Genomic DNA, 16,120 nt, shown 5'->3' with positions numbered 1-16,120 from the left:
TCAGCAGCTATGGTATAGTGATTGTTTTGCTGGCGATATGATCTCTGAGTAAATACAGTCTAACAGTTACCATTGTTTTTCTCTTCTCTGCCTTTTAGGTATTAACTGTTAAATTTCCTTTTCAGTCTTTCTTAGCAATTTTTTAGATAAGCAAAAAACCATAATCCTTTATCATCTTTGTAATTAAAGTCTGCCAATCCCAACTACCATAGCTGTACTTTATGCAGTATTTGAAAAAGTTCTATGAAAATTGAGGGTTTTTTGTTTTAATTACACACTTTTAAATGCCTCCTGAGAACAGACTATTTAAAGACATTTCACAGTGATTGCTAGTGAATAAGAATAATTACTTGCCAGTGTATTTCAATTAAGAGTTTAGATTTTTATTATTTTTTTCACCTGTTCATTATTTTTTCTTTGAAATCCTCCAGTAGTAAGAAACATTTCATTGAAGTTACAGGAATGTAATATAACGGAGAACATATAGCAACCATCCAAAGATAATAGAATTTAATACTCTAAATAGCTTTGTTAGATTCTCAAAGGAGATCTCTGCATGGAAGGAAAAGCACTAAATCTGAGTCATCATGGGTACCAAGTTTGCCACTTTCTATGTGTGACCTAAAGCAAGTTTTCTAACCTCTTTGAAGGTCCTCATAATGAGGAAGATGGGGAAGAATAAACGAAATAATAATGTGTACCTTGAAAAATGCCAAGTAGAATACAACTGAATCTTCTGAAACTGCCTGTATAAGATGTCATGACACTAAATGTCTCTCCTCTTCCCTTTGTTGAAGAGCTGAGTCCACTTAGTGTCCTTGACATGGTATCAAGTAAATATCACTCTTTGATGTTATTTAAAAATCAAGGTAGGCCCGGCGCAGTGGCTCATCCCTGTAATCCCAGCACTTTGGGAGGCTAAGGTGGGCGGATCACGAGGTCAGGAGTTTGAGACCAGACTGGCCAACATGGTGAAACACTGTCTGTACTAAAAATACAAAAATTAACTGGACGTGGTGGCATGCACCTCTAATCCCAGCTACTTGGAAGACTAAGGCAGGAAAATCACTTGAACCTGGGAGGCGGAGGTTGCAGTGAGCCGAGGTCATGCCATTGCACTCCAGCCTGGCCAAAAAGAGCAAAACTCTGTCAAAAAAAAAAAAAAAATCAGGGTAGCAGAATTTGAATCATGAGAGAATTCCCAGCTTCAACATCAAAGACATTAACTCCTAGACATTAAGAAGCTGTGACTGAGGCCTAGGATCAGAATTCTCTGGTTAGTCTTATGATGAATCTTGCCTCCTAAAAGCCTCCTTCCCTTTCCCCCGCGAACTCAAATGGAAATGTGCTCTTAGAAACTAGTCACAACGCTCTCACCAGATTCTGTTGTATTCATAGAACCTTAACAACTATTCTGCCTGCATGTCTTCATTTAAAGAATGAAGGAAGTGTTTGTTTGCCAACATGGTAAAACTTCTGCAGAAGTTAATGGGGCAAAACCTATAATCTTGTTAGTTATTCACTTTAGACTGATACTTTTTTTTTTTTTTGGAGACAGGATCTTGTTCTATCACCCAGGTTGGAGTGCAGTGGTGCAATCTTGGCTCACTGTAGCCTCTCCTTTTAGGCTCAAGCAATCCTCCCACCTCATCCTCCCAAGTAGCTGGGAACTACAGGTGCACACCACCATGTCCAGCTAATTCTTTGCGTTTTTGGTAGAGATGGGGTTTCACCATGTTGCCCAGGCTGGTGTCAAACTCCTGAGCTCAGGAGATTCACCTGCCTTGGCCTCCCAAAGTGCTGGGATTACAGACATGAGCCACCACACCCGGCCTAGACTGATACTTTTTATTGTTTACTTTTAGGGGTTGACCCATAGGCACAATTATAAATCAGTAAATGTTTAATCGTTAGCTTTTCATCTTCCTTCTTACTCCACCTTCTCCATTTTCTATTACTCCCTCCTCACAACACCAGGTGTTAGGGCTCTTATTCTCTGCCCACAAAATCCTTTAGAATTACACATTGAGGATTTAACTCTCCCAGTAACATTTAACTTTCAGAAGAGGCAAACACTAAAAATGTAGTGATTAATTTAAAGATATGAATTGTGGTGAATTTAAGACATCATTGGAAATGTTGGAAGAGCTCATAGTACCAATTAAAAAGTAGTAATAGTCTGCTGCTTGCTCAATGGGCAAAACCTTCTGCACCGGTACACCATTTAGGAACGGCAAGTAAGACTCCAAATGTAAGTAGTGTAAAGTAGCCAGAGAAAACAATAGAGGAGGGGTGAGAAGGTGATATTTAGAATTCAGAACCCCTAAATTCAATAGCATCCCCGCATGCTGGTATGATTAATATTGTTGATGCAATTAAAACTGCCTTCTGCTCTTTATTAAGACCAGAATACAAGGAATGGACCTGTGATTAACTGACAGCATTGTGGTTTTATCCTTTTTATCAAGTAAGAATATTAGCTACAGAAAGATGTGCTATAACATATTCCTGGTAAAGACTTTCAAATATTAGTGGGAACTTTGTTTTCTTGTAATTTCTAAATTATCACCTCACAATCTTAATATGAAATGACTGTGTATGATAAGTTAGGACTTCAAATATTTAAAAACAAAGACAAAGTAAAAAACCTTTGTGCACTTTGGTTACCATTCATTCCCTGTTGCTAGTTAATGGCATAGCAGACAATAGGGTCCAACTGTATTATCTGTGCCTCTAGATGACCTAACAAAAAGATCTTGAATAGGAGAAAAGGGTTAGTCTGTGTAGAGTTGATGAAAGAAGAGAGTATTAATAGTTTGAGTTACCTCAGTTGTATCCTTTGTATATGATATGTGTGTGTGTGATTTTTTTTGCTAGTTATGGATTAAACAAAAGAAAGGGATTTAATTATTCCTCAGGTGGGAACAGTGCCCAAAGGACATGTTCATATGAGCTCTTCAATGAGATTGTAAATTTCTTGAGAGTATAATGATAATAATAGCAGCTACAAATGTTTATTATATGCTTCCTCTGTGCCAACAATTCACATGCCGTATTCTCACTTAATACTCCCAAAATGCTTTGAGCTAGATATAATTATTATAAGCAGTTTACAGATGTGGAAACTGAGCCTAGAAGGGTTAAGTAACTTGCCCAAAACCTCACAGCTTATAAGTAATAAAGCCAAGATTCTAAACCATGGCTGGCTGACTTCAAGGCCCCAACTCTTCACCAGTGAACTGTTCTGCCTCTCTTTTATATCATTACATACCACAGATTTCCCAACATGATGCCTTGTATGCAATACGAACCAAAATGTATTACTTGAAATAATACTGCACTGGCTGAAAAATTTAGCCTCAATAGTTTTTGAGAAATTCAAACTGTTAAACTAAGCACTTTTAGTGGTTTCTCAGCAACTGACAATCTATTACTTAGAATGTGATATATTAGAAATCTAAGTTTGGAGATAGTCCATTAAAAAGGAAAGGTTAAATGTAGCCAATTTGATTATTCTGGAATCATTCAGTATTTTTTGTGTTCTGATAGGTTTATGTCTCTAATTTAATGTAGATAAACACTAAAAGATTACAGAATGATGGCCTTGTATCATCTTGCTTTAGTTAACTTTAAATTTTCATCACAAAATATTAGGCATAAGTACCTAGAAAAGCTACTAGGAGATAAAAGGTATTTATAAAGATGTACGAGTGAAAATCAGCACATTTGATTTGAGAGAAACCTTTCTTTATAAGTAGATGTTATTTACATTTATAATCAAAAACTTGTTTCTATTAACTACAGCAGATAAGAAACCATTTTTAGACTATGTTTTATGATTATAATTACTTGCATTTGAGTTTACTGTTTAACATGTGGTATAGTGGAAAAAGCTGGACTTTAGAGTCAGTTGGACCCAGGTTTGAAGGTTTTCCAGCCTGACTTCATGACCTTGAGCAAACAACAACTGGTTTCATCATCCAAGTTGAGCTGATGGTGCTTGTTTTACATGTCTAAGTGAGATTATTTACATGAAGTATTTGGTATAGTAGGTACTCAACAAAAACATTTAAAGCCTTATTCATGTTTTTAGATTTTTTTTTTGTAAAGGACTCTCTTGAATGACTTTTAATACTTTTCTGGTAAAATAAATCATGATTTAGCTATTAGGGCTCAAGTGTAGTCTTTAAAAATGAAGACATGTGAAAGACTCTTAAAGCACTTCATCGAGTCAGGGCAAATAGACCACAAACATCTCTTTTTACTGTGCAGAGTCTGAGAACTGGTCAGCTTAGGTTCAAAGCCCAGCTCATCTCCTACTAGCTATTATGTTTTTGACAAAATTGTTTACCTTTCTGGATGTTTCCTTATCTGTACAGTCGGGATAATGATAGAATTTACCCCCAGAGTAACTGTGAAGATAAATAACATTTGGCAAATATTAAGTACTAGTAAGTCTTAGCTACTATCTTTAGTAGTTGTATATAAATATATAACTGTGAGTATATTATTTTATTAGTTTGTTTTCACACTGCTGATAAAGACTGGGCAGTTTACAAAAGAAAGAGGTTTATTGGACTTACAGTTCCATGTGACAAGGGAGGTCTCGCAATCATGGAGGAAGGTAAATGGCAAGGAGGAAGAAGTCATGTCTTACATGGATAGCGGCAGGCAAAAAGAGAGCTCGTGCAGGTAGACTCCTATTTTTAAGCTATCAGATCTCATGAGATTCACTATTATGAGAACAGCATGGGAAAGACCCACCCCATGATTCAGTCACCTCCCACCGGGTTCTTCCCATGACATATGGGAAACAATTCAAGATGAGATTTGGGTGGGGACACAGCCAAACCATATCATTCCACCCCAGCCCCTCCCAAATCACATGTCCTCACATTTCAAACCCAATCATGCCTTCCCAACAGTCCCTGAAAGTCTTAACTCATTTCAGCATTAACTCAAATGTCCACAGTTCAAAGTCTTATCTGAGGCAAGGCAAGTCCCTTCTGCCTATGAGCCTGTAAAATCAAAAGCAAGTTAGTTACTTCCTAGATACAGTGGGATACAGGCATTGGATAAATACAGCTGTTCTAAATGGGAGAAATTGGCCAAAACAAAGGGGCTACAGGCCCCATGCAAGTCTGAAATCTGGTGGGGCAGTCAAATCTTAAAGCTCCAAAATTATCTCCTTTGACCCCATGTCTTACATCTAGGTCACGCTGATGCAAGAGGTAGGTTCCCATAGTCTTGGGCAGCTTTGCCCCTGTAGCTTTGCGGGGTATAGCCTCCTTCCTGGCTGCCTTCATGGGCTGGCGTTGAGTTTCTGCAGCTTTTTCAGGCACAGGGTGCAAGTTGTCAGTGGATCTACCATTGTGGGGTCTGGAGGATGGTGACTGTCTTCTCACAGCTCCACTAGGTGGCGCCCCAATAGGGACTCTGTGTGGGGGCTCTGACCCCACATTTCTCTTCTGCACTACCCTAGCAGAGGTTCTTCATAAGGACCTCACCCCTACAGCAAACTTCTTCCTGGGCATCGAGGTATTTCCATACATCTGAAATCTAGGTGGAGGTTCCCAAACCTCAATTCTTGATTTCTGTGCACCCACAGGCCCGACACCATGTGGAAGCTGCCAAGGCTTGAGGCTTCCACCCTCTGAAGCCACCACCTGAGCTCTTTGTTGGCCCCTTTCCGCCATGGCTGGAGCATTTGAGAAGCAGGACCCCAAGTCCCTAGTCTGCACACAACACAGGGACCCTGGACCCCAGCCCACAAAAATTAAATTTTCCTCCTAGGCCTCCAGATCTGTGATGGGAGAGGCTGCCATGAAGACCTGTGACATGCCCTGGAGACATTTTCCCCATTGTCTTGGGGATTAACATTTGGCTCCTCGTTACTTATGCAAATTTCTGCAGCAGGCTTGAATTTCTCCTCAGGAAATGGGATTTTCTATTCCTATCACAGTGTCAGGCTACAAATTTTCTGAATCTTTATGCTCTGCTTCCCTTATAAAACTGAATGCCTTTAACAGCACCCAAGTCACCTCTTGAATGCTTTGCTGCTTAGAAATTTCTTCTGCCAGATACCCTAAATCATCTCTCAAATTCAAAGTTCCACAAATCTCTAGGGCAGGGACAAAATGCCACCAGTCTCTTTGATAAAACATAACAAGAGTCACCTTTGCTGCAGTTCCCAACAACTTCCTCATCTCCATCTGAGACCATCTCAGCCTGGACCTTATTGTTCATATCACTAACAGCATTTTTGTCAAAGCCACTCAAGTCTCTAGGAAGTTCCAAACTTTCCCATATTTTCCTGTCTTCTTCTGAGCCCTCCAAACTGTTCCAACCGCTGTCTGTTACCCAGTTCCAAAGTCACTTCCACATTTTCAGGTATCTTTTCAGCAATGCCACACTCTACTGGTACCAATTTACTGTGAATAGTTTGTTTTCACACTGCTGATTAAAGACATACCAGAGACTGGGCAGTTTACAAAAGAAAGAGGTTTATTGGACTTACAATTCCATGTGGCTAGGGAGGCCTCATAATCATGGAGGAAGGTGAAAGGCAAGGAGGAACAAGTCACGTCTTACATGGATGATGGCAGGCAAAAAGCTTGTGGAGAGAGACTCCTGTTTTTAAAGCTATCAGATCTCGTGAGACTTGTTATCACAAGGCCAGCATGGGAAAGACCTACCCCCATGATTCAATCACCTCCCACCAGGTTCCTTCCACAACACATGGGAATTGTGGGAGTTACAATTCAAGATGAGATTTGGGTGGGGACACAGCCAAACCATGTCAGTTATCAATGTAGAAATTAAGGGGTTTAGAAAATTTTACTATTGTGTTCTACAGTTACCTTTTATGAATAAGGTATAAGATATAAATAATTTTGCATTACATTTATTTAATAGAACTCTTAAAATGCAAGTATCATTACCATGCAGGCATTAGGTTAGCTTGTGGCCCACTCCGTGGCTTAAGAGCTGCTCTTAGTGTCCCATGACACTGGGATCCCAGACCTAAAGAGTGTAACAATGGAACCAGGATTTTTGGCATGATATCCAAAATTTACCAGGTGAAAGAGCCTATAGGTGCTTGGTGCTGAGGTTGCACACCATTCTCGGGGAGATGAAGAAAACGCTTTCCTAAGATAAACTGCAGCATGGTAATAAATAGTCCTCCTTAAAATGACTAACAGCTCTTATGCTAAAGAAGTTTTGGCAGTCTCTAACTCAAGATATCAATTTTTCAGAGCAAAAAGGTGTAATTTCTCTACAACTAGACTGGGTTGCTAGTTTGCTGACACCAGAATTAGAATTTTAAAAACAGTAATTTCTGGTACTGAATATTATTTCAGAGAGTCACCTTCCAAATAATTACCCTCCAAATAATCTAAAAGTCTTTCTTCCTTATGCCATCTGCAATGTATACAGCATTATCTTCTCAGTACTGAATTTCCTCATCTCAGCCTTTTTACTATCAAATACAGTGGGCCTCTATGACAAACAGTTGATGAGTCATCTCAACTGTTGAAGAGCTGATGAGTCACACTCTATCAGTGTCTGCTGAAGAGAAATACAGAACAAATAAGTTTGTTCTTTTCCAGGCCAAAGCTTACTTGAGGATTGCTGTGGAAGTGGTAAGAAGATTGCCATCACCTTCAGAATGATTCCCCAAGTGTCCTGGAAATTTGCCTGGTACTGACATTAAGAGGACCTTTGGAAATCAGCAATGTGGTGATGGAACCTACAGAAATGATAGAAATCATAACTGTTTTATTTCTAAGGAAATAATGACTTCAGATCTGATTTGCTAAGTTAAGATTCACAAAACTTTGATGTATCAATGTTAACTACTATATTTAGGAATTTTTTGAAAGCTGGTGTATACCACCTGCAAAGAACTGCATTTTATTTTGTTGAATTACCCCTTTGGGAATCATGAGTTTATGATGTTACAAGTCCATTTTGGGAGAGAACTGTACACTTTTTACAGGACCACAGAGTTAGTAGTTTAAATGATATACTAAATTTGTGTATGAGCATAAGTATTACACCTCCCCACCAGGCAATTTGGACTGTCTTTGAATCCTGTCTTTAGTACTATCTTGGATATGTTCTTAATATGAACCTCTGCTTCTTCATCTGGATCACACCGTACCCCACACTTAATGAATCTCAGTCTCTAGGAGTGGAGCCTGAACATATGTATTTTTAATAAGACCATTATGATGTTGATGATGATTCTGATAATGATAGCAGTAATAGTAATAGCTAACATTTAACAAGTTAATTATAATTATTCTTCCATTTGTGTGAGTGGGTACTATTAGCTCCATTTTACAGATAAGTAATTTGAGATATAATTTGAAGACACTCAACCTTGAGTGTCTTGCTGAGGGTTACTGTATCTAGCAAGTGATGGAGCTTGGATTTTAACTTGAGTAATTCAATATTAGGTTCATCCTTTTGTACACCAATGTGCTTTTGTTAAATAAAAATGGGGGGGTGGGCAGCTGGGCACAGTGGCTCACGCCTATAATCCCAGCACTTTGGGAGGTTTAGGCAGGTGGATCATGACGTCAGGAGTTTGAGACCAGCCTGACTGACATGGTGAAACCCCATCTCTACTAAAAATAAAGATTAGCTGGGTGTGGTGGCGTATACCTGTAATCCCAGCTACTCTGGTGGCTGAGGCAGGAGAATCACTTCAACCTGGGAGGCAGAGGTTGCAGTGAGCAGAGATTGTGCCACTGCAATCCAGCCTGGTCGATGAAGTGAGACTCCATCTCAAAAAAAAAAAAAATAAATGAATAAAATTTTTAAAAAGTGGGGGGAGATGCAATATTTAGCATTTCCTCAAACTTTTTTTGGCCATGAAATCCACTCCCTGCCTTTTTAAGAACATTTCGTGGAGTTCACATTTCAAATAATACATTTTAAAAAACCTTTACCTTGTCTAATTGAAGCTCAAAGAGATAGAGTCAATGACTTTTCAAAGTCGAGTAGCAGACAGTTTTAAAGCTGAAAGTACTGATAAGAGTGAGCCATTAGATAATTGGCATTTATAAAGAAGTGGTCTGTCACTTTTGGCAAATGCCTTGACATCGTTGCTCTATAGTTATCAACCAGAAAATTAAGCGTAGAGTTTCACACTATTATAAGCATGTTTTCACACAAAAACATATAGATTGATGTTTATTGCAACTTTATGTGTAATAACCAAAAACAACGCAGATTTTCTTCATTGGATGAATGGTTAAACAAGCTGTGGTACATTCATACCATGAATACTACTCAGCAATAAAAAAGAACAAACTATGGGTACATGCAGCAACTTATAATTCCAGAGAATTATGCTGAATGAAAAAAGTCAATTTAAAAAGGTTTCGTACCAAAAGATTCAATTTATATAACATTCTTGAAGTGACATAATATTATAGAAATGGAGAACAGATTAGTGGTGGCTATGTTAAGGAGGGGGTGAGGATGGGAGAGGATTGGGTGTGGCTGTGAGAAACATGAGGGATCCTTGTAATGATGGAAATGTTCTGTATCACAACTATCAATGTTAATATCCCAGTTGTGATATTGTGCTATAGTCTTGCAAGATGTTACCACTGGGGGAAATTGGGTGAAGGGCACATGGAATCTCTGTATTATTTCTTTCAACTGCATGTAAATCTACAATTATCTCAAAATAAAAATAAAAGTTAAAAAACACAGACTGCTATATCTGAACTGAAATTTACTGGACCAAATTATACTAATTAATATCATGAATAAAATTATCTGTGGACACACTGTCATCATATCACTCTGAGAGGGAAGTAATGACTTAAAATTTCAGATATTTATTTGTGTGTTTATTGTTTATTGAAGAAGAGGAAAATACAGATGATCATTGAGCACTTCTGAATACAAAAATACTTAAACCAAACTTAACTTTATCCAGAAAAAGAATGACTTAAAGTTATATGTCATCATTTAATATGTATCATGGGGAAATGAGAAAGATAGTCTTTACCCATACATACATGACCGAGAGAAGATCCACATATGAAATTCCCTGCCCTCTTCTCCTCCTTCATTTGACTGTTGTCTGCAGATGCTTCAAGGAAGTCTACTGAAACAAATGGTGGTTGGAGTATATATGGAGGTTTAGACAGGGAGGAAGGAACAGTAGCTATAAAAGAAGAACTAAGCTTATTCTAAAATTTTGTTGCCAACTCCAAAGGTAGAGTGAAGTACAGATAGTTTGCCTGTTTGTTAAAGAGTGATACTTATTTTCCATTCTTCACATCTCAATAGAGTGTAATTAAAAGACTTGACATTTTGAAAAGATGAACAAAATTGACAAACCTTTAGCCAGGCTCATTAAGAGAGAAAGATTACATAAATCAACAAATCAGGAATGAAAAGGAGACATCATTACAGACATGAAAAGGACAGTAAGAATGATTACAAACAACTTTATGCCCATAAAATTGAAGACTTAGATGAAATAGACAAATGCTTTGAAAGAAACTACCAAAGTTCACTTAAGGAATAGATAACCTGAGTAGTCATAAATTACTTTTAAAAATATAATTTCTGAAGATGGCCAAATAGGAAGAGCTCCAGTCTCCAACTCCCAGCGCCAGCGACACAGAAGACCGGTGATTTCTGCATTTTCAACTGAGGTACTGGGTTCATCTCACTAGGGAGTGCCAGACAATCGGTGCTGGTCAGCTGCTGCAGCCCTACCAGCGAGAGCTGAAGCAGGGCGAGGCATTGCCTCACCTGGGAAGCGCAAGGGGGAAGGGAATCCCTTTTCCTAGCCAGGGGAACTGAGACACACAACACCTGGAAAATCGGGTAACTCCCACCCCAATACTGCCCTTTAAGCAAACAGGCACACCAGGAGATTATATCCCACACCTGGCCGGGAGGGTCTCACACCCATGGAGCCTCCCTCATCGCTAGCATAGCAGTCTGCGATATCGCAGCAAGGCAGCAGCCAGGCTAGGGGAGGGGCACCCGCCATTGCTGAGGCTTAAGTAGGTAAACAAAGCCGCTGGGAAGCTCGAACTGGCTGGAGCTCACAGCAGCTCAAGGAAACATGCCTGTCTCTGTAGACTCCACCTCTGGGGACAGGGCACAGTAAACAACAAAAGCAGCAGAAACCTCTGCAGACGCAAATGACTCTCTCTGACAGCTTTGAAGAGTGCAGTGGATCTCCCAACACGGAGGTTGAGATCTGAGAAGGGACAGACTGCCTGCTCAAGTGGGTCCCTGACCCCTGAGTAGCCTAACTGGGATACATCCCCCACTAGGGGCAGTCTGACACCCCACACCTCACAGGGTGGAGTACACCCCTGAGAGGAAGCCTCCAAAGCAAGAATCAGACAGGTACAATCGCTGTTCAGCAATATTCTATCTTCTGCAGCCTCTGCTGCTGACACCCAGGCAAACAGGGTCTGGAGTGGACCTCAAGCAATCTCCAACAGACCTACAGCTAAGGGTCCTGACTGTTAGAAGGAAAACTATCAAATACGAAGGACACCTACACCAAAACCCCATCAGTACGTCACCATCATCATCAAAGACCAGAGGCAGATAAAACCACAAAGATGGGGAAAAAGCAGGGCAGAAAAGCTGGAAATTCAAAAAATAAGAGCGCATCTCCCCCAGCAAAGGAGCGCAGCTCATCACCAGCAACGGATCAAAGCTTGACGGAGAATGACTCTGATGAGATGAGAGATGAAGGCTTCAGTCCATCAAACTTCTCAGAGCTAAAGGAGGAATTACATACCCAGTGCAAAGAAACTAAAAATCTTGAAAAAAAAGTGGAAGAATTGATGGCTAGAGTAATTAATGCAGAGAAGGTCATAAACGAAATGAAAGAGATGAAAACCATGACACGAGAAATACGTGACAAATGCACAAGCTTCAGTAACCGACTCGATCAACTGGAAGAAAGAGTATCAGCGATTGAGGATCAAATGAAAGAAATGAAGCGAGAAGAGAAACCAAAAGAAAAAAGAAGAAAAAGAAATGAACAAAGCCTGCAAGAAGTATGGGATTATGTAAAAAGACCAAATCTACGTCTGATTGGGGTGCCTGAAAGTGAGGGGGAAAATGGAACCAAGTTGGAAAACACTCTTCAGGATATCATCCAGGAGAACTTCCCCAACCTAGTAGGGCAGGCCAACATTCAAATCCAGGAAATACAGAGAACGCCACAAAGATACTCCTCGAGAAGAGCAACTCCAAGACACATAATTGCCAGATTCACCAAAGTTGAAATGAAGGAAAAAATCTTAAGGGCAGCCAGAGAGAAAGGTCGGGTTACCCACAAAGGGAAGCCCATCAGACTCACAGCAGATCTCTCGGCAGAAACTCTACAAGCCAGAAGAGAGTGGGGGCCAATATTCAACATTCTTAAAGAAAAGAATTTTAAACCCAGAATTTCATATCCAGCCAAACTAAGTTTCATAAGTGAAGGAGAAATAAAATCCTTTACAGATAAGCAAATGCTTAGAGATTTTGTCACCACTAGGCCTGCCTTACAAGAGACCCTGAAGGAAGCACTAAACATGGAAAGGAACAACCGGTACCAGCCATTGCAAAAACATGCCAAAATGTAAAGACCATTTAGGCTACGAAGAAACTGCATCAACTAACAAGCAAAATAACCAGTTAATATCATAATGGCAGGATCAAGTTCACACATAACAATCTTAACCTTAAATGTAAATGGACTAAATGCTCCAATTAAAAGACACAGACTGGCAAACTGGATAAAGAGTCAAGACCCATCAGTCTGCTGTATTCAGGAGACCCATCTCACACGCAGAGACATACATAGGCTCAAAATAAAGGGATGGAGGAAGATTTACCAAGCAAATGGAGAACAAAAAAAAGCAGGGGTTGCAATCCTAGTCTCTGATAAAACAGACTTTAAACCAACAAAGATCAAAAGAGACAAAGAAGGCCATTACATAATGGTAAAAGGATCAATTCAACAGGAAGAGCTAACTATCCTAAATATATATGCACCCAATACAGGAGCACCCAGATTCATAAAGCAAGTCCTTAGAGACTTACAAAGAGACTTAGACTCCCATACAATAATAACGGGAGACTTCAACACTCCACTGTCAACATTAGACAGATCAACGAGACAGAAAGTGAACAAGGATATCCAGGAATTGAACTCATCTCTGCAGCAAGCAGACCTAATAGACATCTATAGAACTCTCCACCCCAAATCAACAGAATGTACATTCTTCTCAGCACCACATCACACTTATTCCAAAATTGACCACATAATTGAAAGTAAAGCACTCCTCAGCAAATGTACAAGAACAGAAATTATAACAAACTGTCTCTCAGACCACAGTGCAATCAAACTAGAACTCAGGACTAAGAAACTCAATCAAAACCACTCAACTACATGGAAACTGAACAACCTGCTCCTGAATGACTACTGGGTACATAACGAAATGAAGGCAGAAATAAAGATGTTCTTTGAAACCAATGAGAACAAAGATACAACATACCAGAATCTCTGGGACACATTTAAAGCAGTGTGTAGAGGGAAATTTATAGCACCAAATGCCCACAAGAGAAAGCAGGAAAGATCTAAAATTGACACTCTAACATCACAATTAAAAGAACTAGAGAAGCAAGAGCAAACACATTCCAAAGCTAGCAGAAGGCAAGAAATAACTAAGATCAGAGCAGAACTGAAGGAGATAGAGACACAAAAAACCCTCCAAAAAATCAATGAATCCAGGAGTTGGTTTTTTGAAAAGATCAACAAAATTGACAGACCGCTAGCAAGACTAATACAGAAGAAAAGAGAGAAGAATCAAATCGACGCAATTAAAAATGATAAAGGGGATATCACCACTGACCCCACAGAAATACAAACTACTATCAGAGAATACTATAAACACCTCTACGCAAATAAACTAGAAAATCTAGAAGAAATGGATAATTTCCTGGACACTTACACTCTTCCAAGACTAAACCAGGAAGAAGTTGAATCCCTGAATAGACCAATAGCAGGCTGTGAAATTGAGGCAATAATTAATAGCCTACCAACCAAAAAAAGTCCAGGACCAGATGGATTCATAGCTGAATTCTACCAGAGGTACAAGGAGGAGCTGGTGCCATTCCTTCTGAAACTATTCCAATCAATAGAAAAAGAGGGAATCCTCCCTAACTCATTTTATGAGGGCAACATCATCCTGATACCACAGCCTGGCAGAGACACAACAAAAAAAGAGAATTTTAGACCAATATCCCTGATGAACATCGATGCAAAAATCCTCAATAAAATACTGGCAAACCGGATCCAGCAGCACATCAAAAAGCTTATCCACCATGATGAAGTGGGCTTCATCCCTGGGATGCAAGGCTGGTTCAACATTCACAAATCAATAAACATAATCCAGCATATAAACAGAACCAAAGACAAGAACCACGTGATTATCTCAATAGATACAGAAAAGGCTTTTGACAAAATTCAACAGCCCTTCATGCTAAAAACCCTCAATAAATTCGGTATTGATGGAACGTACCTCAAAATAATAAGAGCTATTTATGACAAACCCACAGCCAATATCATACTGAATGGGCAAAAACTGGAAAAATTCCCTTTGAAAACTGGCACAAGACGGGGATGCCCTCTCTCACCACTCCTATTCAACATAGTGTTGGAAGTTCTGGCTAGGGCAATCAGGCAAGAGAAAGAAATCAAGGGTATTCACTTAGGAAAAGAAGTCAAATTGTCCCTGTTTGCAGATGACATGATTGTATATTTAGAAAATCCCATTGTCTCAGCCGAAAGTCTCCTTAAGCTGATAAGCAACTTCAGCAAAGTCTCAGGATTTTAATGTGCAAAAATCACAAGCATTCTTATACACCAGTAACAGACAAACAGAGAGCCAAATCATGAATGAACTTCCATTCACAATTGCTTCAAAGAGAATCAAATACCTAGGAATTCAACTTACAAGGGATGTAAAGGACCTCTTCAAGGAGAACTACAAACCACTGCTCAGTGAAATCAAAGAGGACACAAACAAATGGAAGAACATACCATGCTCATGGATAGGAAGAATCAATATCGTGAAAATGGCCATACTGCCCAAGGTTATTTATAGATTCAATGCCGTCCCCATCAAGCTACCAATGAGTTTCTTCACAGAATTGGAAAAAACTGCTTTAAAGTTCATATGGAACCAAAAAAGAGCCCACATCTCCAAGACAATCCTAAGTCAAAAGAACAAAGCTGGAGGCATCACGCTACCTGACTTCAAACTATACTACAAGGCTACAGTAACCAAAACAGCATGGTACTGGTACCAAAACAGAGATATAGACCAATGGAACAGAACAGAGTCCTCAGAAATAATACCACACATCTACAGCCATCTGATCTTTGACAAACCTGAGAGAAACAAGAAATGGGGAAAGGATTCCCTATTTAATCAATGGTGCTGGGATAATTGGCTAGCCATAAGTAGAAAGCTGAAACTGAATCCTTTCCTTACTCCTTATACGAAAATTAATTCAAGATGGATTAGAGACTTAAATGTTAGACCTAATACCATAAAAACCCTAGAGGAAAACCTGGGTAGTACCATTCAGGACATAGGCATGGGCAAAGACTTCATGTCTAAAACACCAAAAGCAACAGCAGCAAAAGCCAAAATTGACAAATGGGATCTCATTAAACTAAAGAGCTTCTGCACAGCAAAAGAAACTACCATCAGAGTGAACAGGCAACCTACAGAATGGGAGAAAATTTTTGCAATCTACTCATCTGACAAAGGGCTAATATCCAGAACCTACAAAGAACTCAAACAAATTTACAAGAAAAAAACAAACAGCCCCATCAAAAAATGGGCAAAGGATATGAACAGACATTTCTCAAAAGAAGACATTCATACAGCCAACAGACACATGAAAAAATGCTCATCATCACTGGCCATCAGAGAAATGCAAATCAAAACCACAATGAGATACCATCTCACACCAATTAGAATGGCGATCATTAAAAAGTCAGGAAACAACAGGTGCTGGAGAGGATGTGGAGAAATAGGAACACTTTTACACTGTTGGT

At 39.4% G+C, this 16,120-nt stretch overlaps 1 protein-coding gene across 20 annotated transcripts in view; it reads left to right on the top strand.

The window, feature by feature from the left end:
- Positions 1-16,120, top strand: part of NUBPL (nucleotide binding protein like) — a 445,280-nt gene that overhangs the window by 255,301 nt on the left and 173,859 nt on the right. For 10 of the 20 annotated variants that reach the window (XM_031668189.1, XM_009211363.4, XM_009211364.4 and 7 more), the window contains one exon: positions 7,611-9,725. The exons of 9 other annotated variants lie outside the window; for them this stretch is intronic. In XM_031668189.1, the coding sequence (XP_031524049.1) occupies positions 7,611-7,673 (63 nt within the window). In that variant the 3' untranslated portion in view covers positions 7,674-9,725. Of the gene's footprint in view, positions 1-7,610; positions 9,726-16,120 lie in introns of those variants that run through there. One more of the 20 variants, XR_002523292.2, reaches the window with a different exon arrangement.

The sequence above is a fragment of the Papio anubis genome, chromosome 7 (genome assembly GCF_008728515.1).
Source record: "Papio anubis isolate 15944 chromosome 7, Panubis1.0, whole genome shotgun sequence".
NCBI classification, from domain to species: domain Eukaryota; kingdom Metazoa; phylum Chordata; class Mammalia; order Primates; family Cercopithecidae; genus Papio; species Papio anubis.
This window is presented reverse-complemented; position numbering and strand designations above follow the sequence as displayed.